The 27,569-nt window shown below is 37.0% G+C and overlaps 2 protein-coding genes across 3 annotated transcripts in view; one reads left to right on the top strand and one right to left on the bottom strand.

Annotated features, from left to right (window-relative positions):
• The window catches only part of LOC134543067 (heterogeneous nuclear ribonucleoprotein Q), a 778,099-nt gene that overhangs the window by 310,525 nt on the left and 440,005 nt on the right, over positions 1–27,569 (top strand). For both annotated transcript variants that reach the window (XM_063387814.1, XM_063387812.1), the window contains exon 2: positions 15,231–15,319. The gene's annotated coding sequence lies outside the window, so the exon portion shown is untranslated. The remainder of the gene's footprint in view (positions 1–15,230; positions 15,320–27,569) is intronic.
• On the bottom strand, positions 536–12,116 carry LOC134542822 (glutathione S-transferase 1). The gene is made up of 6 exons (XM_063387369.1): positions 12,078–12,116; positions 9,275–9,430; positions 6,444–6,502; positions 5,787–5,928; positions 4,401–4,518; positions 536–2,354 (listed from the first exon to the last, which is right to left on the bottom strand). Exons 2-6 carry the CDS (start codon positions 9,416–9,418, stop codon positions 2,107–2,109), a joined length of 711 nt encoding a protein of 236 aa, XP_063243439.1. The 5' UTR covers positions 9,419–9,430; positions 12,078–12,116; the 3' UTR covers positions 536–2,106.

Genomic DNA, 27,569 nt, shown 5'->3' with positions numbered 1-27,569 from the left:
TTTAAATTAGAATATTTAGGTATTTCACCCAAAACGCTTAACCCGAAATTTGGTATTTGAAAATACTTACCATCAACACTTTTTATACACAGTGTTAAATACAAAACTCTGCGTATACGAGATTTATCCTTAAATTTATTTAAACCTCGTAAATATTTGCTATCATCTCAAATAAAATAAATTAAAAATTGAGAAAAAAAGAAAAATTTAAGATGTATGAAATATTTCAATTTGTATGTCATGTTAACATTATTTTGACAAGTATTACACAATCTAGCATGATATAGATATATATATAATACTCAGTCTGTAAAAGCAAAACGTTCAGCCTTAGATGTGTATACTTTGTTCTGAAGTTTTTTTTTTTTTAATATAATACCATTATTGAGGTAACAGAGGATACGTCCCTGAAAGTAACACTTTACTGTTACACAAACAAAGAGATACATTTCCAAGGTAATATAACATATGAATGCTGTATATTTATCATACTAATAATTGTACTTCCTTTGATCACTTTATAAAACCTCATACATTTTGTGTTAGATATTTATTACAGTAGTGCATATACATTTGTAAAATTGGCCAAAATATTTTATAATACATTAGCTTTACACTTGTTTAGCATTATTTTTACTAACGGCATTAACAATAATAATATTTACTTGATATTCCTGGGATTGTTAACATTTGTTTAGTTATTTTATTGTTCATTTGTTAAATATTTTATTATATTGTGTCTGTGTATGTATTTTCTCTCTGTTTTTGTTGTTTTAGTACTTTATAGTACCAGTCTGTTCTGGACATTATCTATTGGCTAGCATTAAAAAAAAATTGCGAGTGAGTCTTTCAATACTTGCCCGTGGTGTGTAACTTCTATCTTCAGTAACGAGCAAATTCATGTGTTCTCATGTGGCAAATGTGATGAGAAATTAGGACACGAAATTTATCGTAGAATTCTTTAAAATAAATATAAGCAAATTATGTTTTCAGCTACATTTATGGACGCGAATCAAACGTAGTTCCCGCGCACCCGCCACTAGAATTCGCTGACCGAGCAGCTACATCAACTACTGAAACATGTGATTAGCAAACCGAAATATTTTGACTGTATAATGAAGCGGCTTCAATGAAAGCGAAAAGACTTGAAAGAAGAAAAAAACTTGAACCCCGGCATTAATTAAACAGTTTCCCTCTATGTATTTGTGGATTTTTGGCTCGCGCAATCCGCCAAAGATGGCAGCGCCGTGGTTGTTACACAATTTCCGTTCCTCGACTTCAGTCACATTCGCGGAAAAGACTCCCACCAAAATGCCGTATACGGAGTGCTAAGATAGTACACATTAAAAATAAATGTCTAAACACGTGAGTAAGTAAACAGGTGTTTTATTTTTAATGAATATCGTTTGAGCGGACTAGCACCGCACAGGGGCGTAGCCAGGTTTTCTTTTCGGGGGGTGTTTACTTACACCCTGCCCCCGGAAAAAATGTTGATTTTAATGTGCAATTTGGTGCTATTTAAGCACTTTCGTAATTAAAATATTGGATTTAAACAACATAAGTTTGTGTCCCGACTATATTATATGATATTTTTAACGAGACACTGTTGAAAACTCATTGCTGAATATTAAGGGTTATCGGCTCAAGGGTTCTTTCTTAGTTTCATCCAAGTGCATTTGCAACAGCTAGACAAGTGTAAATTTTGTCATAAGTGCATATATACAGGGGCGTAGCCGGGGGATTCAAACCCCCCCACCCCACCCCTTAGCACCAAATCTTTAATTAATTTCTTATTCATCACTCAAACAAATTTCATATTAAAATTAATAAAAATTTTACCATTACAATATTTAAATTTAAGTACCGAAAACTGCTAAAATAGCACTATTTTACACCTTAAAAACCAAATTTTCCCAGGGGAGGACCCCCGGACCCCCCGCTTAAATAGGGGGGCCATGCTTCGTAACACCCCCCATACAAAAATCCTGGCTACGCCACTACATATATATATATATATAAATATTTCAAGGGGTGTTTGGACACCCAAAACACAAACACACACACACACACACACACACACCCTGGCTACGCCACTGCACCGCAGCGCTAGTGGTTGGTTCGCTTCTTGCTCGTGGGGTGGATGGGGTGGTTCAGGCCCGACAGGTCCGGCGGGTCTCTGTCGAACTGCCGGATCTCCTTCATCCCCCGCTCCGCCACGCGCCACAGCGAGGGGAAGTCGCCCTTGAAGTCGGCGTACCACCGGGCCACGCGCGGGTACGGGCTCACGTCGAAGTTGATCGCCTCTAGGCACATCGTCGCTGCGACCAGAGCCAAGTCGGCGATGGTCATTTCGTCTGGGAATGCGAAATAAAACAAGCATGTCGCCTCTGTGGCTCTATAAATATATTTAAGGTACGGTAGGGCAGTTGATTTTAAAAACTGTTAATTAAACATGTATAGATACATTTTTCAACCAACAATTACTCCCAAAGTCCATGTGACCTAGTAGGTACTTAGTATGCTTTGGAAATAGTTTATCTGGCTTTTTGGTTACATATCAAACGGCACTTAAATATATTGTTAATCATTTTTATTACAATTTTATTGAAATTGTAATAAAATTATTTTTTTATAAATTTTCAATTTTTCCCCGACCTTTTTTTTTATAACTATTACCGATAGTCAATATAGTGACGTCAAATTGAAAATGGCTGAATCCAAGATGATAGAAAGCTTTAGATTCCAAGATGGCGGCTGTGACAATCCAAAATGCTGGATTTCAAATTATGGAAATTTCTAGAATCCAATGCCGCTACACGGCATTAAAAATTCTGTGCTTTAGCAACAGAAATTCCTTTGGAAAACAAATTGCTAACGTAATAGTTTGTAATACTACAAGAAAGATATTGTAACTTTATTTAAAAAAAAACATAGTAATGGATTTTTTTAGCGTATGAAATACGGTTTGCGATATATTGTCGAGTATTTCTTACGAAAATTGGCACATAATTAATGTTTCACTCAAGAATATTTTTTTAACTAAGTATATAAAATAATAAATAATATTCAATAATGGGACTTTGTTTAGTTTTATGATGCTTATCAATGTGCACAGTTAGTACTAGAAAGTTATTCAGGGAACTTATGGGGGCACTGGGACAACACAAAGCATAAGGCTATTGGTATAGGTACCTTAACACTCAGTCCCAAAAGATAAACAGAATGATTAATACTTAGTGTTATCGTATGTAATAGTTCCTTCTGTGGCTTGTGCTGGTGCGAGGATTAGGATTGGTTTAACGCCATCTTGTATTGAGACGTAAAGCGGCCATATCGGATTACCCCGACCTTTAACATTGGCCTTAAAACATTTGCCCAAATTCGCCTAAATTGACTTTAAATTCGTCGAAAGTGATCGCATTTATTAAAAATGATTAAAAAATTCCCATTTTTCGGAAAACATTTTCACAAAAATATCTCAAAAAATTCTAAAGTTAAAAAAATTTCATTTCTACGGAAAATTTCCCAAAAATTGGCTTCAATTCCCCATACTAGCCGCCAGTAAGTCGCTGAGATCTTTGCCATTAACCTTAGTTAGGCCTTGACCTTTCACTTTGGCCTTGAAAAAGGCTGCTATCTTGGATTCCGCCATCTTGGATTCTAGAAATTTCCATAATTTGAAATCCAGCATTTTGGATTACTTATAATGTCACAGCCGCCATCTTTGATTCTAAAGCTTTCTATCATCTTGGATTCAGCCATTTTCAATTTTACGTCACTATATTGACTATCAATAATAGTTATCAAAAAAGTTCGAGGAAAAATGAAAATTTATAAAAAAAATTTTTATTACAATTTCAATAAAATTGTAATAAAAAAGAAGTTAATTCATGAACCTTGGGTATTCGGCTCGAACCCGGTAAGGGAAAAATTAAATAATCCTTCCCGCATGAATCTATATAGGTATATGTATGTATGTATGTATGTATGTATGTATGTATGTATGTATGTATGTATGTATGTATGTATGTATGTATGTATGTATGTATGTATGTATGTATGTATATATATATATACATACATACGTACAATGAATCTATAAATATATTGTAAGATACGGTAGGGCAGTAGATTTTAAAACTGTTAATTAAACATTTATAGATACATTCTTCAACCAATATTTACTCCCTAAGCCCATGTGACCTAGTAGGTACTTAGTATGCTTTGGAAATATTTTATCTAGCTTTTTTGTTACATATCAAACGGCTTTTAAATACATTGTTAATAAATTGAATGAAAATTTTATAATAAATTATAACGCATAATTTCAGCAACGTGTCTAATGCCTTCGGAGAAATGATTTCATGCATTACCAAATACGTTATATTGAATAAACTCACCTCCTGCGGCAAATTTGGTAGCATTCCTCTCCAAAATAGTATTGAACACAGATAGTCCGATGTTAGTTTTCTTGAGACCAAGCGCTGTTCTCTCGTATGCATAGAAGATTGGCGCCATCTGGGAAATATCACCGGAGACGTTGTAAAAGGAGATGCATTCGTTATTTTCGTTTGCGGATTTACAAATCACTGAATGGGTCAGAGGAATTGCTGTTTCATACACTTGGGCCAGGGGAGCAGGAGTGCTTTACTTTCACTATCCAAGAAAAATCATGGACAGCATGGCTTTATGCACTAAAGATTTACTTTGTCCTGCTACCTGAATTCTATCCCTGTACCATTTGTTTTTTTATTGCACAGAAAAAAAATTATGTACTTATACAAAAATATTCCTTCAGTTGCCAATAAATAGTTTTTAATCGTGCAAGAAAGATACTGTACTTCGTAAAACACATGGCTATGGTTATTTTTGTATAAATGAAATACGTTTTCTGGTATAATACTCATTATTTTTAACAAAAATGGTGCATAATTTTATATTTTAATTGATTTTTCATTCAAGCATGTTATATTTGAACAATTGAAAAGATACTAGAATATTAAATCACTGGACTTTATTTTATTTTATTATGGTTATTAATGTGTGCAGTTAATACTAGAAAACTATTTGGAGAAATGTTTGAAAATAACTGTAACTAATGGAGGTACTGGAACAATACAAGTATTTCTGCGAACACAGTCGTGACTTAAAAAAATAAAATTATTTACCTGAGAAATATTTTACCTATATTTAACTTCCTCACTTTGTAAGCGATCACAAGTGTTGGCGTGTAATGTTGCACATATAATTAATACTCAACTAGTTGCAGTAATTAGGTTTATACTTTTTGACAGAAGCTAACAGTGACGTTACAAATGCTTATACATATTTTCTAGTCATATTATTGGATGCACACACATTTGAATAAATAATGTTTAGTTACCTTTATTGCATTAAAAATTTAAAAAAAAAATTGTTTTACTTCGTTAGGTTTTTCAGAGATCGCTTAGGGGCTCTTGATATATATGGTCGCCCTGGATGCTATATAATACGTCGTATTAATGAATAAGCTAACTTTTGTGGCAGTAAAAAGAGATATTTAGAGCCAACACTATGACATTATTACACTTGATATTCCGCTGTGATAATTCAAGAGTTTATTTGGAGTATTATACTGAGATAAAATTATATTTTAACCAGTATTATAATTAATATTTAAATTAGTATTACTTTTTATTAAGCTAATATGCATGATGTTTTAAAATAAATTTAATGAAAATAATTGACTAATAAGGCCGCACGTTAAATTGGCACTGACTGTTCTCAGAGTAAAGACCGAAACTTACCACATACTCACTAATGTACTGATAGTAAGTGGACAGGTTGAAAACTAGTCGGTGGTTCACAACAGCTCTCTTCTGAGGATCTCTGGGGTACAGGTCCTCGTTCTTGCCGTACCGATCTGCCAGATACTGCAGGATTGCAACACTGGAAAATTAAATGTCTTTCATTGCATTTTATACCGATTTAATTTCATTTGAAATACTCAACATAAAATAAAGAGCTTAACGTATGATGCAATTCATTTCCCAATCATGTGTGGGCCCATGTACTAGGTTTAATGGCAATGATTGAATAAAGGTACGGCATGGATGACGAAAACCAGATTCGTGGTCGAGCTCTTCAAAAAAATCCTTTTAATTACGAAGGATTTTTATGTTCAAAATAAAAATAAATACATAGATGGCAGCGGTAACGGTGGATGTAGCGCCGTTAGTGAGCTGACGTAGAACTGCGACCAGTCTATGAAGTTTCACTTCAAACGCGCGTGGCGTGAACGAGCTATTAGTTTTTATGTATTAAAAAAACACTGTTTTATTTTAAATCTTGTTTAAAGTAGTGGTTTAACATTTTAATTCTGGTTTAAATTACATAAAGATAGTAACTTGTAGTATAGCTATATACTACCACAAAAATAATAGGGAATTTAAACAAATACCTACCTTTCACTGAGTAGAAAACCATTATCGTCTATACACGGTACTTCTTTTTGAGGGTTTATCTGTAATTGAAACACAAACACATTTTCAAATTCATCACGAGGTTAAAACATTCAAACAATAATAAGAATTAGTGGTTAATATATATGTTTTATTAATAATGCGTAATATTTATACAAACCAACAAAAAAACGGATAAGAAGGCTTGTATACATATTCGCATATACATAACTGTCCACATTGGAAAGTGTAAAAAAATACACGTACGTCTGCTTATAAACGGTACTCCAGTCTAAATGCCGCACACTCCACTGTTTGGCAAGGAGAAACATAGGAGTCAGACGCCCGAATAATCCACGTTCGTGCATTTTAGATTTTTTTTTCATTTGCTGTTTTGAAAGTAAAAGGTATGATATGCTTGCTTTTGCATTTAAAAAAATCATAGGGTAAAACTTTTTTTTTTTTGGAAAGGTGGGTTTTAGCACGTCTAAGTGATCGTGACCAAAATTACAGTTTGGTTGGGTTAAGTCAACGCCATTAAAAATATTCTAGAATCGTGAAAATGTATTAAGTTTCGCAAAAAAATAATTTTCCCTTAACCTAACCAAAATTATGTGTATTTGTAGAAGTTTTCCGGGTTTGGGGAGGGACCTAGGTGCATCTCAGATGAATAGGTGCATCTCAGATCAAAGCTATACGCCTAGTCATGCAGAGCTTATCCATCCAGGGATGTGTCGCTTGCAACATGTGCTTTGTGCGGGGACTGGCCAACCGTAGCAGCGATTGGCGCAATGACTTGACTCCATTATCTTATATCTAGATTAAATCTTTGTTACGTTGAGCCCAGGGAAAACCTTCATAGACTCAGAGAAAACCCTGGACACAGACATTAAATGTGCAATTGGCATATATTCAATGTAGAAGAATTGGTGCTTTCCCCCCCCCCCCCCAAATCCACGAAGTTGCACGAAGTGAGTGGCAAACTTCGTATGTGTTCGGGTCTGATGGGTGAAAGGGATGGTTCATTCAAATACACTAGAGACTAATACCGGATAGCTCCAGGGTTTTTGTGTGAAAACCTGGCGTCGTTGTTACGTCAGTCCGATAGTTGGCTGACGGTAAGAACAATGTATGGTACCAATATTGTGACAATGAAAATAAATTTATTTTCTGTTAGAAAAACCTTTTTTAAATTCACTGTAGTAGAGATTTACGGGGGGAAATTAACCTTCTGTGCTTCTAATTTCTTTTAAAAAACAAGTTTATCATGTTTTACACTAGATAATAAACCTTCAGAAAGCAAAAAAAAAAATCACTGAACGTTGTTCAACTAATATGAAAACTTCAAGCGGACACGCCACATTGTTAAGAGCAATATTGAGGCACAGAATAAACAGTTTATTCTGTGATTGAGGTTATACACAAAAAAAAAAATTAACCGTCAGATGTTCTCAGCTCCTCCAAGTGATGCTAAACCTAATCATGAAAGCATAATACTGTTTCATTCATCAATTTGTGTATTTAATTATTGAATGCCCCTCGTGATATATACCTACTATTTATCTATACAATATTTTGTGGTCACGCCTCATGCCGCTGGATTATTTTTCACACTCCCCTGTGTTGTTAGAATAGCGCTGTCCGGTATTAGTCTCTAGTGCAGCGGTTCCCAAACGGTGGGTCGCGGAAGGGTTACAGGTAGGTCGTGACTCGATCCTAAAACTATCAGAAACCATCGAATAAACCGTCAGAAAATATAATAAAAGTCGAAACAAATCGAATTGTGTGCAAACACATATCTATTGTCAAATAAATAACTGTTTTGCTACAAAGTGCTTATATTTTGTCAAACCATTTTCAAATCAGAACACAAATTGTTTATCAATAATCAATCGGATTCTTAAAAAAGCAAATATATATTTTTTTGCAATATTTGATGGTAAATTATGTATACGTAAGATAGGGATACGATACAAATAAGGTTTTTTACTCCACCATGGACCGATAGACCGTGGAGGTATTCCTATAAGGAAAGGTGGGTCGCCAGCTGAGAAAGTTTGGGAACCACTGCTCGAGTTTGCTTGGTTGGGTGTGTAGAGGGGACGCACCACAACGCCGAAATACCACAACGCCGAACGTACAATAACGCCGAAAACCATAACGCCGAAAACCATAACGCCGAAAACCATAACGCCGAATGCCAAATTGACTACAACGCCGACAGCTAGAAAACTGCCGTGTACCACAACGCCTGAAATACACTAACCCCGAAAAATGTCATTGCAGGACTGCCACAAACTTTAGGTTAGGTAAGGTTAGCACACAAATTCATTCAGTTGTTTTTCATTTTGCTACTGTGGCCCCTCCCCGCAGAAACATTTTTCGGCGTCCTACTGTATTTCGGCGTTGTGGTACACAGCAGTTTTCTATCTGTCGGCGTTGCGGTCAATTTGGCATTCGGCGTTATGGTATTCGGCGTTATTGTACGCAGGGGCGTAGCCAGGGGGGGGGAGTTTAGGGGTTCAACCCCCCCTCCCCTTAGCACCAAATCTTTTATTAATTTCTTATTCATCACTCAAACAAATTTCATATTAAAATTAATAAAATTTTTACCATTTCAATATTTAAATTTAAGAACCGAAAACTGCTAAAATAGCACTATTTTACAGCTTAAAATCCAAATTTTCCCGGGGGAGGACCCCCGGACCCCCCACTTTAATACGGTGGGGGGGGGGCATGCTTCTTGACACCCCCCCCCCCCCAATACACAAATCCTGGCTACGCCACTGATTGCACGTTCGGCGCTGTGGTGACGACCCGGGTGCGTCTCGCACCTGGGCGTAGCTCTCGGTGAGGTGCTCGCCGGCCGCGAAGTCGACGTCGACCAGCTCGTGAGGGAGGTCCAGGGCCGCCAGCAGCATCCTCACCGCCAGGGTGGGCGGGCTGTCCGACACCGAGTACAGCTTCAGGCCGGGCATGGTCCGTCGAAGCTGCTGCCGGCATCCCCACGTCACTCAGAAACGGTCACTCATAACTATAGGGACCCGAAAAATTCGCGGGTTCATTTCGTGTCATGCTAAAAATTCAAATAATTATACCTTGGTGCGGCTTCTGCCATTGGTTCACTGTTAATCTGGGAGGACTGAGGGCCAATTAGAAGACCCTCGCTCGTAGATGTTTCGAATCACAGGTTACCCGGTCGAGACGGACTCGCAATTCAGCAGCCAATGTACAGTTGGCATTCACCCGAGTGTGTGGAGGATATTGGAGTCCATCCTGAAGTTCATTGAACCCGCGAATTTTTTTCCGGTCTCTGGTCATAACTTCGGAATTCTTGAATAGAACCACATAACTTAGAAACACAACGCCGAAACACACAACTTTTAAACATGTTTAACTTAGAAAGTCATAACTTGGAAAACACACAACTGAAAAATATACACATCTTATAAATGTCATAACTTAAATTAAAACAACTTAGAAACACACAACTTATAACTGTCAACACGTAGAAACACATAACGCCGAAATACACAATTTAGAAATTCATGACTTTTTTTTACTTGGAAAATTCTATCTTGTGTTTTTCTAAGTTGTGTGTTTCTAAGTACTGGCAGCATCCCGCTGCCGCCTGCGCCCTGCCGGATTCACGAGCTCTTCTGTTTGATGGAGTTGTGCGTGGATAACAGTGGCCTGCGAACCACTTGGACAACTCGTAAACCAACATGGACAACTCGTAAACCAACATGAAACAACCCTCACCACATGGGCGCGACATGTGAACGACCACATCCACCTAGGACGCTGCCCCAGACATGGCGTTAGGAAGTTGTGTGTGTGTATGTGTGTGTGTTTCTATCTCTCTCTCTTTCTCTCTCTCTCTCTCTCTCTCTCTCTCTCTGCGTCATGTTAATAACTGAAGTCAACATTAGAACGCTTGCTCCCATTTGGATAGCAAAACAAATTTTTTGTTATTGTGTGATAATGAAGTTTAACGCTAATTACTTGCTGATGTGTTGTAAACATCTTTGTTTAACAATACTCATTTCATAATGGCATTTTTTACGATTCTTCCGAGCAATTTCTCTCCAAGCTATTAAAAACCAATTTCAAGAATTATCCCTTGTGCAGCTACGGCTTGTTTTGCTAACGAGAGGTTACTTCAACTTACAGAACAGGCACTCACTCCATAAACTAATACCTCCATGGATCCAGGATTTTTTTTTTTGTGAGGAGGAAGGGAATCTACTGTTCACCAATTAACGTTTTTTCCCCAATTTCCCTCCTTTTCCACTGTTGGTTTCAACCAGGAATGGAAACGGGGACGAGTAGGAACATTTCCAGCCCTCGAGCAACGTAGCAATAACCTTGGCTTTCAAATAGGTATTTGTGACAGCCGATTGTTTTATATTTAACCATCACAGAAAAAATTAGATAATATTGTAACATTTTAATTTGCAACCCAATAAATTATAAAAACAGATAAACTATCACGTTCGAATGATCATATTCTACATACATTTGTTTCACATACGATAAAGTGATAATATAGCTTACGTATGTTACATCATAGATACCAAAGACTTATATTAAGTTGATTAAAACAAAACATTTTTTTTGTTCTGTTTGTATGTTTGTCCCCAAGATGAGAGCAATTACTATTTGGTACACAAATGCTATCATTCCTATGGAGAGAAAAAAACGCCTAAACTAATGCAGGACATGTAGGGGAGGCATAAATTTCAATGCCTGAGTATTTGACGTTAACAGTACTGTTACGTGGGACGTTATAGCGGCAACATGATGATCATGAGTCGTTTCACCCATTACTGGCTGTCTTGAGCTCAGGAAACGACCAGGTGATGACAGCCGTGGCATCCCTATGTTACTTATATGATCCTGCGGTGGTTTACCGTTGTCTCACGCCAGATAAAAGTGAAAGGGACAACACAATCACCCAGTCCTGAACCCAGGCTGAAGGTTTTGAAAAATCCCCCCCCCCCCCTCCTCCTTTCCAACCAGCCGGGAATCGACTTGACTAGCCACTAGACCAAGTGGGCGCACATCGACAACATACACAGGATTTTAAAGCAAAAAATAATATGCATTTTAAGAAATCGGAAAGGGTACCTTTCCGGTTTCTACCCAGCTACACTACCGCCACCAAAAGTATGAAAGGTACCCTTCCCAAGGGGGTACACTTCTAACGTCCCGAATTCGCTGCCGGAGCAGCTAGGTCTACTATCCAGTCATTCCATTTGGAGATCGAAATTTGAAACTATTAATGAAACGGATCCGATAAAAGCGGTAAAAAAACTTGGGGGCGGGGGGAATACTAAACCCCTGCTTTGAACCTGATTTTGGACAAGAAATTTTATTTAAATACTGCTCACCTTGTTAAAATTTACTAAACCGTTAATACTAAAAAGTTTGCCTTCGGCTTGTTAACTAACTTTGGTTCGCGCCATCCGCCACAGATGGCAGCACCGTGGTTACGCATATCCGTTCCATTTACCGAATTTACTCCTACTAAATTCCGTATACTGAGAGCTAAGATGTTAAAAAAATTCTGAACCGGTAGTGTAATCGTATTTTTTGCCCTGGCCGAGTTAAGTCGGCGTGGTTCTCGACACTCACAGTTGGCGAAGCGGGTCCAGCCTGGCCGCGCGCGCTCCGGACACTGGAGGCAGGCTCGCGTGTAAGTGGGTCACCCTGCGCCGCGCTGCTCTCGCTCTGACGTCACGCGTGCCCGCTCCCGCGGGGCGAGTCGCTACTCCGCCGACGAGCTGAGGCCGCAGCTTCACCGCAATATATAAAAAAAATTGGTTGTCTGTAAAGTCGGTTTACGGACGATAGTTTAACGTGACAACGTCGTAACAAAACATTGATGAAATGATTGCATTCTTTTATGAATAAAATTGAATCATTTTTATTGAGTTATCACTATTTTGTATGGATACAAAGAAGGAGTGAAATTAAATCTACAATTTAAATGATAAATTTACTTTTATTTGCACTCATTAATTCAAATATGTTTATTACTTTACCGAAGAGATTATTTTAACTATAACTTTTATACATGTTTGCTATTTAACTTCTTCCAATATATGTTATTCTGTTAAGGATAGGACGATGATAGTAAAAGTAGGAAACGAATGGAAGTGTTTCAAGTTTAATGTGCCTCGAAAAAGTCAAATCGATGGTTGTTCCAATTGAGTGGAAGAGAGATAGATGCGGCGCAAGCTTACAATGAGCGTAACGGGACACAGCATAACGGGACACTTTTTAGTGCGTGCAGCCGGCGTTCATCAATTTATTAGACGTTGTCACGTCAAAAAAATTAAGTTGGGAAAAAAAATGATACGAATTACGGCCCACAGTGCTTCCCAAGGCTAATACAGCTCACGCCTTTCGAAATTTGGAGCCAAACAACTGGTGAACTGAAGATAATAGAGAAAGTATGTGATGGAACAAAATTCTGCAACCGCCACAAGCGTATTTAACTCCTTGCTGTGCCCATACCTCAAATCTACGTGGTACGCATGCAATGGAAACAAGCATTGAGATGAAATCATGCTTTGGGAATGTTCAAAAGCTGTATGACATATTTTCAACAAGCCCTTCAAGATGGAAAAATCTTCAAGACAAAGCTGGAATGTCTCTCCATTCAACTTCAAAAAACAAGATGGAATGGAAGAATAGAAGCTATCAGTCGTCTAGCAAAGAACTAAAACAATCTATTGTCAGCACTCAATGCATTGGAAGATCTTCTTGACCTACCAGCTGAAGTTCGAGCTTATGTTAATGGCTTGATTGAATTGATCAATTCTTATGATTTTTTTTATTTTTACCACAGTATGGTACAAACTTCTCAAGTGTAACGACGTAGGAAACAAGATTTTACACAGTCCTAAGCTTTGCCTTCCTAAAGTGACTAAATACATAAAAGAACTTTCGGTCAATATTCAGTTGATAAGAGGTTCATGGGTTTTCTTGAAGAATAAAAAAAAATAGCTATGGAACTTCAAAATGATCTCCAGTTAAAATTGACCAGGTTCCAAGAAAAAAACAAAACAGATTTCATGACGAAAAAGGTGTTGAAGAGTATATTTTCAATTCACCTGAAGAGAGACTTCAAGTGTAAGTTTTCAACCCAGCACTTGATATTCTTCTAACACAGCTACATGATGTGGTTGAAAGTATATCATGTGTTTCACGGATTTTTTCGCCAATACTATCGCCACCATTTAATGAAGAACAAGAGTACTGCTAAAGCACAAAATAAAATGGTAATCCCACAACATCAACATAACATGTTTTCAGTGAAAGGCAAATCCGTGCACAAGCTAAAGAACTTGACAGCTTATCCTTCAAATTAAAAAAAAAATGACCTGAAAGATGAAATTGATAATTTTTTTAAGAATTAAAAAAGAATCGAAACTGTGTGTGTGTGTTTGTGGTCATATTTCATCTGCCCTAGACATTCTTAACATGATTTACAAAAAATGATTGCAGTCTCTTTCCTCAAATCTGTACGGCTCTTCGTCGTCTCATAATGGCTCCAGTAACTGTAGCATCTGGTGAGAGAGCTTTTAGTAAACTGTCATTGATCGAAAACCGCTTACGATCAACCAAAACTGAAGATAGACTTAATCACCTAACTTTATTAAATATCGAGCATGAACTTGGAAACAAGCTGTCTTTTCACAAGATTATAAATGACTTTGCTGCAATGAAGGCTAGAAGAAGAAGGTTTTAATTGACTTGTGTATAGCCTTAAATGTGTCATGTGTGTAGCCTTAACTGTGCCATGTGTGTGTGTGTGTTTTTTTTTTTTTTAATTTTCTTGCTTTTAAGTTCAATTTCTTAAGAAATAGATAAGGTTTAATACACTGTTTTGAAAAAGTTAAGTGTTGGTAAATAGAAGCACTATTGTTTTATGATATAATTGAATTTTAAGAGCTATCAAACGACAATTCGAATATAATAGTTTAATTTTAAAAGAATATTTTTTAATACTAAAGTTAGTGATATTATATTTTTTTAAACGTCATTATTTTTTATTTGTCCGAAACATAAACCATAATCATCCCAATATATTATTTTTCTTAACTAACTATATAAAGATCTGGTAGTATAATCCTATAGAGAGAGAAGATACATCTTCAGTTTCAGGTGAATAGTGTGTAAATGGAAAATTTTGGACGATGGAGTATAAAAACTATTTTCTTTTAGGGTAGGGGGCAACAAACCCAAACTCTGCCCCGAGCTACAAAATGTCTGTGGGCGGCCCTGCTGATAACTCAGTTTCGGAAATGCCGCTTTTGTTAAGGTCAATAAGTTGCTTCATAAAAAAAAATTAACGATTTTTTTTCCGTAACCAGTTAATATAGTTGACATCCTCCAAAAAAATTTTGATAACTGAGAAAATATAAATCTCTTGTCATCAAAGGAAACTAAAAGACTGAGTAGTTACGAACTTTCAGCTGGCGGTGGGCACAAAGACTATTTTTAGTAGTGTGTTGTTAAAAGACGAATGCCGCCCTGGGCCGGGGCCTGGTGAAGACTGCCGCAAAAGGGGTGACGCGAGAGATTGGGACAGCGTCCCGTCTCCTTGCCACAAAACCCACACAAAAAAAAAAGTAAAATTAAATAATTCTAATTGGCACACTTGCCCTAATAAAAAAACACTGTTAATTTATGTGACTATTTTGTACCCTTTTGCAATTACGTTAGTTTATAATTGCTAAATGTTTCAACACACTGAGTCAGGTTGGTGACTGTTGGCAGGGTTCTTGATTCGACCGTGGCCGCCGGCTGGTGGGAGCGTCTAGCAGGCAGCGGTGACTGCTGTTGGTGGGCTTCGGGCATCGTGAGAGGTAAGACGTCAACTTGTTGCAAAAAAATAAAATAAGAAGAATTAAGGTTACAGTATCACAAATTATATATATTTTTCTTAACAAAACTTCACCACATACTGTTACTTAAAAGGCCCAGTGTTGACAAAAATAACGCAAATGCTCCGAATGATGCATAAATTTAACGAAATGCGCTCGCAAAGTTGTTTAATTTTCAAAGGTTGATTATTATAATGTTAAAATTATTCTTAATGCAATGGAAACATGTTTTTTTGTCGATGGACATCTCGAGAATAATATACCATAAAAAAGTAAATAGGAACTCTAGGTGTAAAACGAAATTGTAAGCACTGAGTTGCGCAAAACCCGTGAAGACAAATAAAATTAGAGTGAAATGGATTGGATGCGCATCTATGTACCGCCATTTAATCAGAGAAAATATTTGAATATTTTGTATTATTTTTAGTTATTTTAATTATACCATTCGAAATGTTTTTTTTTTTTAATTTTTGGTATTTATAAGAATAAAAATAGTTGGCTAAATATTATATTAAACATTTTTTGTAATTATTAATTATAATAACGATGGTACATTACATGCTGCTTTTTACTTTAGGTACTAACTCAATTTTTTTCTTTGTTCACAGTTAACTATTTTATGTCCTATTCACTTATAGAACATAATCATAATAATATCATTGAACAATTTGATATTTTAATACTTTGAAAGTAAATATTATATATGTCATACATCGGCAAAAATTTCTTAACTACTTATGGACGTCCGATACAGAGAAAAATATTTCATGTTATTCGTCCCCCCCCCCCCCCCCCCCAAAGTAAGTGCTTGCATGCGGCCCCAATGGATGACCGAGTAGGAGTGTATAAAATGTGAGTAAATCACTGCTACCAGAATACCCTATTTTCTTTCCGTCTGCATTAGTAGCATCCCAGGAGGTTTACACCTAGAGGTATCACTGTCGGGTCAATACACTATTGCTCATGGCCACATGGTGACTGAGAGTCATCGTCACCCCTGTGAACTAGTACACAGGTCTGCCAGATCTGCTCTTTGCTTTTCAGTTGGCAAACTTGGCAATCACACAACCCTGATACTGACAGATAGCAGTTAGTAGCAGATACAGAAATGTTTTGGGCGGGGAAGGAGAGGCAGATTTTAAAGGAAAAAAAATTGAAAAAAAAAAAAAAATCAAATTTTAACAAGTTTATAAAGAAACTTACATTACTATTAACACTAATACACTGACATATAGACCCTGCAGTAATAGCCATAGGTGACGTGGCTTCCTATACAGAATCTTCACTGATAATTTGCCCATTTTGTCATAATTTCCGGGTAGGGGATATAATCTCATAACCTCCCTGCCACTGATAGCAGTAGACTACAACATTTAAATTATTTTAGGCTAAGAAAAATTTCTATAAAATAATTTACATGTCATATTGGCTTATCCTTGACTCATTAAACAAGGTCGCATCTTGCTTACTTACCTTGCTTGACTTTTACCAATCTGAAGGGTAGCATCATATGGCAAATATTCTATGGACTAAGCTTAATAAATGGAGCACAGTTAGCTGAAATCAATCTTACTGCAAGCTAATAGAGGTGTAAAAGTAACGAAAAAAAAGCGTACCCGTATGTATTCGTTACTATAAGAATCAGTACTCGTTACTATCGTATCGTTACTCGTTACTTCTGATACCGCATAACATGCAACGAATCGAGTCGTATTGCGTACGCGTACAGTATGACGTCGCGTAAATAATAATAAATAGAATATATACAATTAACAATATTTGATAATTAACAGTTTTTGTTAACCAAGAAACAATTAAATCTCATTAGAGCGGCTTTATTATATTATCTCTTATAATAAAAAAAACGTGAAAATTTGCGATAAAAAACAAAAACGTACATATTTCTAATTTGTAAAATATACTTTCTTACGTTGTTTCTGTTCCAATCTCAAACTTTATCTACAAACACAATACCTTTAATAAACAGTAAAAAACTTGGACGACCAATTTCCAAATTATACTTTACTTAATAAACAAACATCGTTCTTTGTAACGTAAATTCATCGAATATGCGCGCGCATGCGTGAAACATACGAAAGATGCGAGTAACGAAATGCAGCCGTGTGTAACGTTTCGTTACTAGTATATAGACGGCGCACCCGTTACTCAGTAACGAATACATACGGTTTGCTACAGCTCTACAAGCTAACATAGTACTTGCAATACGAAGTTGTCTGCAAGCCTTTCATGACAAGCTTGTCATGAGTAAACTAGTTTTTTTTAATAAAGCTTATGTAAGCTAACATAATTTTCATGACGAGCTTGCTGCAAGTTTGTAGGCTTATCGTGTCACACTTTTCGCAAACATTTAGGCTTGGCTTGTCATGTCAAGCTTGAATCAAGCCTGTTTTGCTATCTTGGGTGCTATGTGGCGGAGAAACATTGTTAGTGTTCCAAACTCAAACATTTAACTTCATAACTACGAGTATAATAAAACTTGTTTGTAATTTTATTATTAGAAAACTCATTCTATAAAAAAAAATTTTTAGAAAACGTTATAGTAACTGAAAACGCCATATTAGTTTCAACCATTTGTTTTATCATAACAAATTTATAATGTTTGATATTGAAATTTTGCTTTCGTTTAAGCAGTGAAGCGGTATTCTAAGATGTTTGGGTAAGGTAGCGAAAAAGTACTGCCTTGTTGGCATGCGGCCGTAACCTAACTCGCAGGCAATATTCCAGATCGCGTCCAAACCAAATCCCAGTAACGCAACAAATCGGCATGCTCAAGGCTAGAAACTGTTTTCAGCGCATTCTTGCGGACGTTTCGTAACCATCAATACAATTTTTATGGCAAACCTACTAGATAGCAGGACCATCGCATAAAAAATGGAACCACCATTCTAAATATTTTAAGTATTTTTTAAGTGCGATTATTCCTTGTTGTGACCTTTATAGTGTACAAAATATATTCCAGTATAGTTTCGCTATCATAAAGTTTCATTTGGCACACCAACATGCGTGGCACGACCCCCGATGATCAAAAATGACTAAATACGAGTTAATGGTGCCAGACGTGAGTCCGCTATCTGGATGATATCAACGGAAAAATGAGCGCTGCGCATGCGCGGAATTTGGGCAAAAGATAGGTCACGGATAGGACACCAAAATCCGTTCCCTAAAAATAAGAGACTGGCCGTGGCCTATCGTTAACTAGGAATACAGGTGTAGCATATTCAACACCTAAACCCTTATTTTTGTGTCTTGGAATACTAGCCTAAATTTCACTGTTACAAAAAATCTATTTAAAAGAAAAAACTTTGCATGCAAGAACAAAGAAGTTCAGGATTTAAATTTATGTACTGAGAAATAAATCACAAAGTACTGCCGTCGTCCGGTTCTCGTGTTCGAGGTCCGGTGTGGAGGTGTGGTTCCTAGCGGGAAGGCTGATTTTTTACTGAAAATGTGTCCAGGAGGGCGCCAGGCTAGCTCTGTGGCCAACCACGAGTTGGATCGTTGGGTGTGAATGCCCCTGCGTGGTCCGCTAGGAACGGCGGTGGTAGTGGTGGGAGGGATCCCTGGCTATTGGTACACTACTGGCCCTACACAGCATAGCAAGCTGATCCCTGACTGGGTTAAGGAAGTTCACAAAATAACATACACGAGTCTGGTTTTGCACTGTCGTATACACGTCGCGCACGGAGTGTGCGGAGTGGACGTTTAATTGAAATCGACAGTTAAACTTGCAGTTACAGTTACACTATGCACACTAATTTTCTCTACACACGTTACACTAAGTTGACACTGGGCGCTCTGATGCACTGTCACTAATATTAAATCCTCACGCCAGTCGAGGTTGAGAGGGAAGTCGATTAGAGGCGGTGAACTGCCCCGCTTAAAGTTTAGTGCGGGGAGTTTACGTTTAAGCGGCTGGGATAGGTCGTACACCGTAAAAGGACCAGGGGCCCACGGGGAGTTAAATACGAAAAGGTTTTGTAGAGTGACTATAATTACCAGGGGTGAATGCGGTGAAGACAAAGGTTGAAGACTCCCCGTGGGACGCATATCCATCCTGGACCGCGAGTCGCTTGGTACTGGCGTCTGGCCCTGGCGCGAGGGGAGGGTTCAGCGTCCTCTCACGCCAAAGTTTCTAAAGTTCCGTTATTCGAAAATTATTAAATTAATAAGAGATTGAAAGTGGCTCTAAATTCACACATTAAATAATAAAAATCAACCTAGTTTACAGATGCTCTCTAATAATTAGATTTAACAAGTTTACATTAATTAAATTTAAATAATAATACGAGTCACACCGGAGACTGTTCGTCACTTGTTGACTGCTCCAGTGGCAAATGATATACAAAAAACTGGAAGATTATAATTACGTCACACACTACTTTATTTAATTAAGTCTGAAGGCCCCAAGGGGAGCACTCACAAATGTATTAATAAAAATCCATACATGAGTGACCCGGGCACTCTTACGTCGCACTTCCCCTGCACTGAGTTTTTAATTAAAAGTGATGTTAACATTAAATTATGTTAAATTTATAATGCACAGGGACCGCTGGCTGGTTCATTAGGGCATGGTCTTTAATTATACCTTTTATTCTGGTGCTCGCCTGACTCGGGTGGGCCATGGCTAGGGGTGCATTCAGTTAGCGGGGTCGAATACTGGCGGTTGCAGGTCGGGCTTTAGGGTAGCCTTCGGTCGGACGACGTCAGTACCAATGACAGAACTATTGATGGCCATGCACTTAAACAATTTTTAAGGTACATATTTAAATAATACACGGTAAAGAACATTTGTAGGTACTGCTGTCACCCGGCCTCTGTGGAAGGCCCAGGAAGTACCTGATGGGCACTACGGGCGTCGCGGTGCTGCTGTTGTCCAGGGGGCGCCAGGCTAGTGAGACACTAGGCCGTTGATGGTGGGTCGTGGGTACTCTGCCCCCGCGTGCCCCGCCAGAAACGCGGCTTGAAGTATACTCTGAAATCCCCTGAGGCCGCTCGGCCATGTGGAGGACAGGGTGGCACGAAATAATTGTACGCAACACCGGTGACGTTGATTTACATTTATGCTAATATGCTATGCGGCGTCTGAGCCGTTGTACAGTACATTAACATACATTATTTACAGAACACACGCGACACTAATCTCACACAATGAACTCGCCACGGCAGTCTCGCGGGACGCGGTTACGAGTGTCCTGGAGACGGCCAGTACCGAAAGTCTTAGGGTGGCTCAGGGAGCGTGACCTTAAATTATACTTACTTGAGGTTGCGGCCGACAGGCGTATGCGCGGCGGTTTATGAAAAGCATGTTGGCTGGAGTCTGCCAGTGCCGTACGTATCGTGGTCCGCGACGCGGTGCGGAACCACTAATGAGGGCGGTCGGGATAAGCCCGGGCCTGCAAAATACACACTGAGTCGATGTGAGCAGCGGTGAAACAAAAGAAAAGGTTTAGGTATTAAAATGAATGCAGAATGACCGGTCGGTGAAACAAAGTGAAAGGCTGCTCACGGACACACGTCTGTTCCCGGCACGGAGTGGTTGGAGACTGCCAAACATGGCCGCCTCGCAAGAAAGAGAAACTTTCTCTTCTTTATGAGTCGGCACCAAAAACTTATAACTTAATTTGTTATATGATGAGTAAAAAACATACTCCAGGTGCTTGATTAAAACTTTGCACCTGGTAAATAGTTGCCTAAGGCTTAACAGTTGTTTTAATTTATTTACTAATTTAAAAAGCGGCACCAAGTTGGCGACTGTAAATTTAACTACAAATTGTCTCAATGTGCACTGTTTGGGTTTGAATTCCCTTAGTTTGGCTAGACCACTATCATAGGCCGATTAATCAAAGCCAGTAGCCGCTGTGGCTAGTAACGAGGCACGCACGGAGTCTCTACGACGCACTTGCTCACTGCTTGTGATTAATTAATTTCGTTCTAGTTCATCGTTTGGGAATTGTTTTCCGTAGTCGAGCCCTCGGGGTTTCGTGTCCTGATGTTTAATTCAGTTAATTGAGGTCACGCCCGGGGCGCAATCCGGCTGGGCAAGAGGCGCGCTCCAAAAACAGGATACGGTACTGGCGGTGCGGAGTACGGGCTTAACGGCCATGGTCGGTACGACGTCAGAATATAGATAGTGCTCAATGTTAAATTTGGTTTGAAATAGTTTTATTGTAATGTTTTGTCTTATTTTTCAGCAAAACCAATTGAATAACATATTGAAAAGTTTTAAACTTACTGTGTATAATTATCAAGCGAATTGTACATTTTCTCAATTATGTATATAAGTATGATTTTTATCATGTGTAGGTAAACAAACGTTATTGAGCTGATTCAACATTATTATGAGATATTAATATGTTGTGTTACTTAAAAAGTTAAAGAATTGTTTCCAGTGATAAGGTTCCAACTCCGTAAAAATTTCACCTTTAGCATTTACAAGCGCACATTCTACCACTGGGCTACCGAGTACGAATACACCGGTTCTCGTCCGATCAGAAAGTGCGGGAAATCGTGTATGATAATTTGTGCTATTTTGGTTGGAATATGCGCGATTTTTGTGCATTAACGAGTGAATTAGTGCGCCTAAACACCTTGTGAATGGTCACAAATAAAGGTGAGACTCGGCATAGCCGATTAAACGGTGAATTAGTGTAAATAAAAGTCTTAATGAATGTAAACAATGTGTGTAGGACAAAAACAAGTGCCTGCGAAAATCGTTCGTAGAATGTAAACAAATCATTGACTACCATTCGCATAGAAGCGATCGGAGCTGAAACAAATATGGCGGATGCACTAAATCAACCTAACATATCGAGGCCTTACAAAATGGCGTCTGAATACAAAAAAAAACCTTTATAAAATTTATTTCCCAGCAAAAAACGAAATAATTGATAACGACTCTGTATATTTTTATTGCGGGCATTATTTCCTGGTCGGAACAGATGACGAAAAATAAGTAATGTTGTGTGTGCACATTAGGGAAATTGTTAATGAACCCGCACTTAACCACATATGTATTAACAGACTTCAAAGAATTTCAAGCACTAAGTTTTGAAGAGGACGAAATTGTACCTAAAATATGTGAGACAGAGTTTCTCAGATATCACCACTACAATGAAGAAATAAACAGAGCGGCTTCTAACACACCACCACCAGTGTTCCCAGTGACAGCAGGAAATGAAAACTGCACAACTCATGTTTCCCCACCACTCACACCGATGGAGGATGAAGAGTGGCTGTTTCCAAGGAAAAAAAGAACACTGCAAAGCGGCAATTTGATTCGGTGGTAACTCATGGGAGTTCACCACCTTTAAAGACAAACCGTTTTGCTTCCCTTGCAGAGTAGTGGGAAACAAACCAACAACCCCAGACCAGTGCACCAGTGATAACGCAACAACAAACAGTAAAAACAACCAACAATCACCCAGCAAGACCAAATACGACAACAAATCCGACAAGACTTAGCATACCCCCAGTGACTGTTAAGACAGGGCTCAACAAGTCCTTCTTACAATAAAAACAAGCATTGAACACTCTTTTAAAGGACAACTACACAATTAGTGCCCCCAGGTACATTATTAAGATTTGGACAGCCACACCACAAGACCATGACAATCTGAAACAATTTCTTAAACAAAGAGAATTCGAGTTCTTCTCTCACCTGAGGCAAGATCAGAAGAACTCCAGGTTTGTCATGCGGGGACTAGATACAGAGTATGACCTGGCAGTGCTAGAGGGCCAAATAATCTCTCTGGGTGTGAACGTCGCCAACATATAGAGGATGGACCGCCGCACAAGCACCAGGGAAACAATTCCAGTGCCACTCTTCCTGGTGTCACTGCATGGCACCACCCAGCTCTCTAAGGTCCTGGACACACATCACTTGGACTACATGAAGGTGAAATTTGAGGCCTACATGGGCCAACAAGCAGTGCAGCACTGCATCATTTTAGTTAGTTTACCAGCATTTTAACGTTTTAAACAGTTAAATTTAGCAAAATACTTAATGGTAGGAAATTATCAAGTTCATTATTGAGTTTATTTTCCCCTTGATTTAGGTTAGGATATGTAATGTGTGATGTGTTTATTAGTACTATTATTTAAATGTTTTATTTTAACTGTAGCTGTTTTTAAATTAAAAAAATATTTACAACTGTAAATATGTATGAACTACATTTTTTTCCCGAGAATTATACATGACAAAACTTTAATATTACTGAAATGATTTTTTTTTTTCAATTAACTTAATAAACACACATATATTTTAGTCAGACTGACTGATCCAACACGCAAGAAAAAAATAGTGATGATCCAAGTGTCATTATGTGATGCAGCGGGGAAGTGAGGAGGTGGGAGCTCAGTTTCAGTTGAGCACTCGAGAGAGCACTTTGACGCACATTCACATGATATACAGGGTAAAGACTAGCACCGCAAGGATGTATCCAGCACAAAAACAGAATTGGGGGCACTTTTCATTGATGAGGAGGGTCCATGGTGCCTTACAATAGTAATCAATAACATAATTGATTAAAAACAAAAAGTTAAGCAAACTTTTCAGTAGTACTCGACAGTGATGTGTAAACATCTACCCTTAATAATGAGCAAACTCATGTGTTCTTGTATTTGGAAATAAACTTATAATAAGCGTTAATTGAGTTATTGCATTTCTTGCGTAGTTCATAAACCCAGCCTTAGAAAAACCGCATAGCAATGTGTCGCACTGTTCAATGCCTAGTGAGATAAATATTCGCTTTTCAAGTACTACGTACTTTCTCCATCCGCCATGAGAATTCGCTGCTGGAGCAGCTACGTCTACTATACACTCATATCACTATATAACGTAATGGCTCTGAGAAAAGTGAAAAAGGTTTTAAAAAAATACTAATTAAACCCTGTCTTTGGACCTGATTTTCCATTATGAATTTTATTAAAATACTGCCCATCTTGTTAAAAATTCTCTAAACTGTTAGTACTATAAATTTTTGGCACACACAAAAAATAACAAAGTATAAAAGTACAGTTTTACTATTACAAATTTATTTTTTAATACCTATGCAAATTCATGGACATACATTTCCTAATAAAAATAATTTATATTATTTTATTTTAAGTTAAAATTAAAATAAAGAATATAGGCCTACCTAGTATGAAATATTCAGTCTAATAGACTGAGCTATGTGTTTAATAATATTATAGCAATAAGATAAACAAGTAAAATATATTCAATATATATATTTGCTTAAGCCCAATTTGTATAATACTGTAATTTTTTATTTAAAAAAAAAAGTTAAAAAAAAATTCTGTGACCAAGTTTGTATCACATCTAAATTTTACCCTTGAGTGTTATAAGTATACTCATAACTGCTGTTCTAGTGGGCCTGTTTGGAATATATGATATAATGTATTACTAGCAGGTTGTAAGGCGCATAAGGCGCCCATTGAAAAATTATGAATATAACAAACACTATACCCTAATTTAATAGACACAAAATGTGTAATTTAATTTATTTGAATATTATGCGAATAAAAATTATTTCTGATATAAGTTATACATATAAAAATATAAAAAAGTAATATATATAAAGTGCATCTGTGCCAGTATTCATTAATTTTAGCACATAAAATTCAGTGTCCACAAATGAATAATATAACATAAAATTCAAAAGTGCTTAACTACTTAAATTTAATAATTAGGCATGTTCCACTAATGTAGCTGTATTTCAAACTGTATTACTTGTTACATTTCCATTTTTTATTTTATACACATCTCTATGGAGTAGGCTAATATTTGTGCTTCATGATACGCTTATCTCCAAAGTATACGTACATATTTATTTGGAGTAACATGTTCATTAAGTCAGTGATGATCTTAACTATATGTACCTGTATGTAGGATAATTGATGTAATGCCAGGTTTTTTTAGGTATTTTAAAACTTGGTATTACTTTTTACTATGACTATTTTAGTTTACCAAATATATTCCACGCTAGTTTCACTATCATAAAGTTTCATTTGGCACACCAATATGTTTGCTATGTACCCTAATATTTACGGAAGTGATTATATACGGGTTTATGTTGCTACATGTGGGTCCGTCATCTTTGTGTCACTTTTCTGTTTCTGAACTTGAGTTCCATTTTCATAAAATTACTCCTACCAAATGTTTTATTCCAAGAGCTAAGATGTTTACACATCAAAAAAAAAAAAAAATTGGAACAATAGTTTATTAGTATTATTATAAATTTTCTGTAAGTACAGCTCCTTGCTCCTTGTTTCATTTTTTTTATTCACTTTGGAATTGGGGGCAGCTTCCCCCCCTCCTCCCCCCTAGCTCCCCCCTAGCTCCATTTACTCCCTTCCTGTTCCTGGATACAGCTTTAGGTTATTTATGTTAGAGAGAAGTGTTTCATATGCGTATGAAAATTTCTTAGATCATGCTTTCCAAACATCTTTTGCCAACACTATTTGTCTACTTTTACTTATTTTATGTTCGTACCTAATTATTCATTCAGATGTCCTTTATTTTGTTAAGTTTATTACACTAACAAATGTTTCAGTATTTTATAAATAAATGTTGTTACTTAAAATAAATCTTGAAGTACTTCTGGTTTATTTTTAAGATGCCATACTTGTCAAAGTGTTCAGTATCACAATGCATTTAAAAACAGATAAAGAAATGCATCAATTGAATACAATGTTACTGAATGAACAAGAATGGTTGACCACAGAAACTTAAGATGATGGGGCCTCAGAGATTTTTGTGAGCTCCTAACCATTGGGCCAGTGACTCATACTTATAAATTTAAGTTTTAAAAAGCATTGGGTGTTTTCAAATCATTATTCAAAGTAATTTTGGTTAAGATGAGGCTTTGAAATGTTAAAGATGTCAGAAATGTTTAACTTAAAATAAAATAATAATTGAAACAGCAAAAAAAAAAAAATGAAAACATTAATGACTGATGCAAAAGTTTTACACAGTTAAAACAAAGTACTTCTATGATATTAAAAAAGTTATTTACAATGTAGCATGATGGATGGTGGTGTCGTAGACAGCCGTAAATGAATGTTTGATAAAAATTCTCAAATAACTTGGATTCAACTTTAAACTGCATAACTAACTAATGAAAAATGAAAGTCATAATAAAATATTTGCATTGTGACATTTATTTGAAAGGTGATGTCCTAATAATGGGGAAAAAAAATTTAATGCTAGGCAAGTAAAGTTAGGCATTGTTTTAATTTGCAGTGTACATGGTTCGTACTCTCTTAGGTCATTAAAAAATAAGGAATTTTAAGGACTTCTAAGGACTTGATTATAGTTTTTTTAAGGACCTTTTAGCATTGATCTACAAGTTTTAAAACAAGAATATTCTGCACGTTGGCAAAAAATGTATTAATATAACAAAGAAATCAAGTGGTGTAAGTACTAATTATACATAGTCATGCAGTTTAAAATAGGCCTAAACAAACGCCTTGAACTTACCAATTTAAAAATACTTTGCGAACACAAACTTTCTTATATGTTGATCGACTTGATAGTAAAAAAATTATAATACAACATTTACACATTTAACAGTTTTCACCAAAGTGTTCGTAGCTCCATGATAAGACGGCACTAGTGTGAATCAATAGTCAAGTACTTTATATGAAATTAGTTTGAAACCAGGTCTATTTAGTCAGATTTTGCAAGTCACTAATTTTAGTTTTGAGATCACTCAGCTCCTGCTTCTTTACAGAGATTTCTTTCCTAACAGCATTGCACTTGATAAACAGTTCAATATTTCTGGAAGTTTCTGCTTTTTGTGAAATATTATTAACTGATGTTTCAGATGTGTCAATTTCCTTCTCCAAAAGAACCCTCCTCTTTTTCAAAACTTCAATTTCATCAAACATTTCCTTTCTCTTCTCCTGTGCACTGGCAGCAATTTTCTTGGCACGTTCCTCCTCCAAATGCTGCATATATTTCATTCGGGCAGATGATGCAGACGCCCTCAATTCTTTGGTAATAGGTATGTCATGTATGGTACCACAGTAAGTGATGTAGTCATGTACAGTTCGGCGGGCTACATAAGACGATTCCTTCAGATTTTCAACTTCTAAGGCTTTGTTGATGGAAAAACCTCTTTCCACTGATGCTTGTCCATGTGAGAGAATTAGCAACATTTTAATGACATTCCATACCTTTCCATATGCTGTTCTTAAAAAATAGCCACTA

This window comes from Bacillus rossius, assembly GCF_032445375.1.
Source record: "Bacillus rossius redtenbacheri isolate Brsri chromosome 9 unlocalized genomic scaffold, Brsri_v3 Brsri_v3_scf9_2, whole genome shotgun sequence".
Lineage (NCBI taxonomy): Eukaryota > Metazoa > Arthropoda > Insecta > Phasmatodea > Bacillidae > Bacillus > Bacillus rossius.
This window is presented reverse-complemented; position numbering and strand designations above follow the sequence as displayed.

Excerpts from the sequence above, each read along its gene's own strand:
- LOC134542822 (XM_063387369.1), bottom strand. The coding sequence starts at position 9,418 with ATGCCCGGCCTGAAGCTGTACTCGGTGTCGGACAGCCCGCCCACCCTG. Across the intron at positions 6,503-9,274 it reads TCACCGAGAGCTACGCCCAG|ATAAACCCTCAAAAAGAAGT; the intron begins GTGCGAGACGCA and ends TTTCAATTACAG. Across the intron at positions 4,519-5,786 it reads AGTACATTAGTGAGTATGTG|ATGGCGCCAATCTTCTATGC; the intron begins GTAAGTTTCGGT and ends GATATTTCCCAG.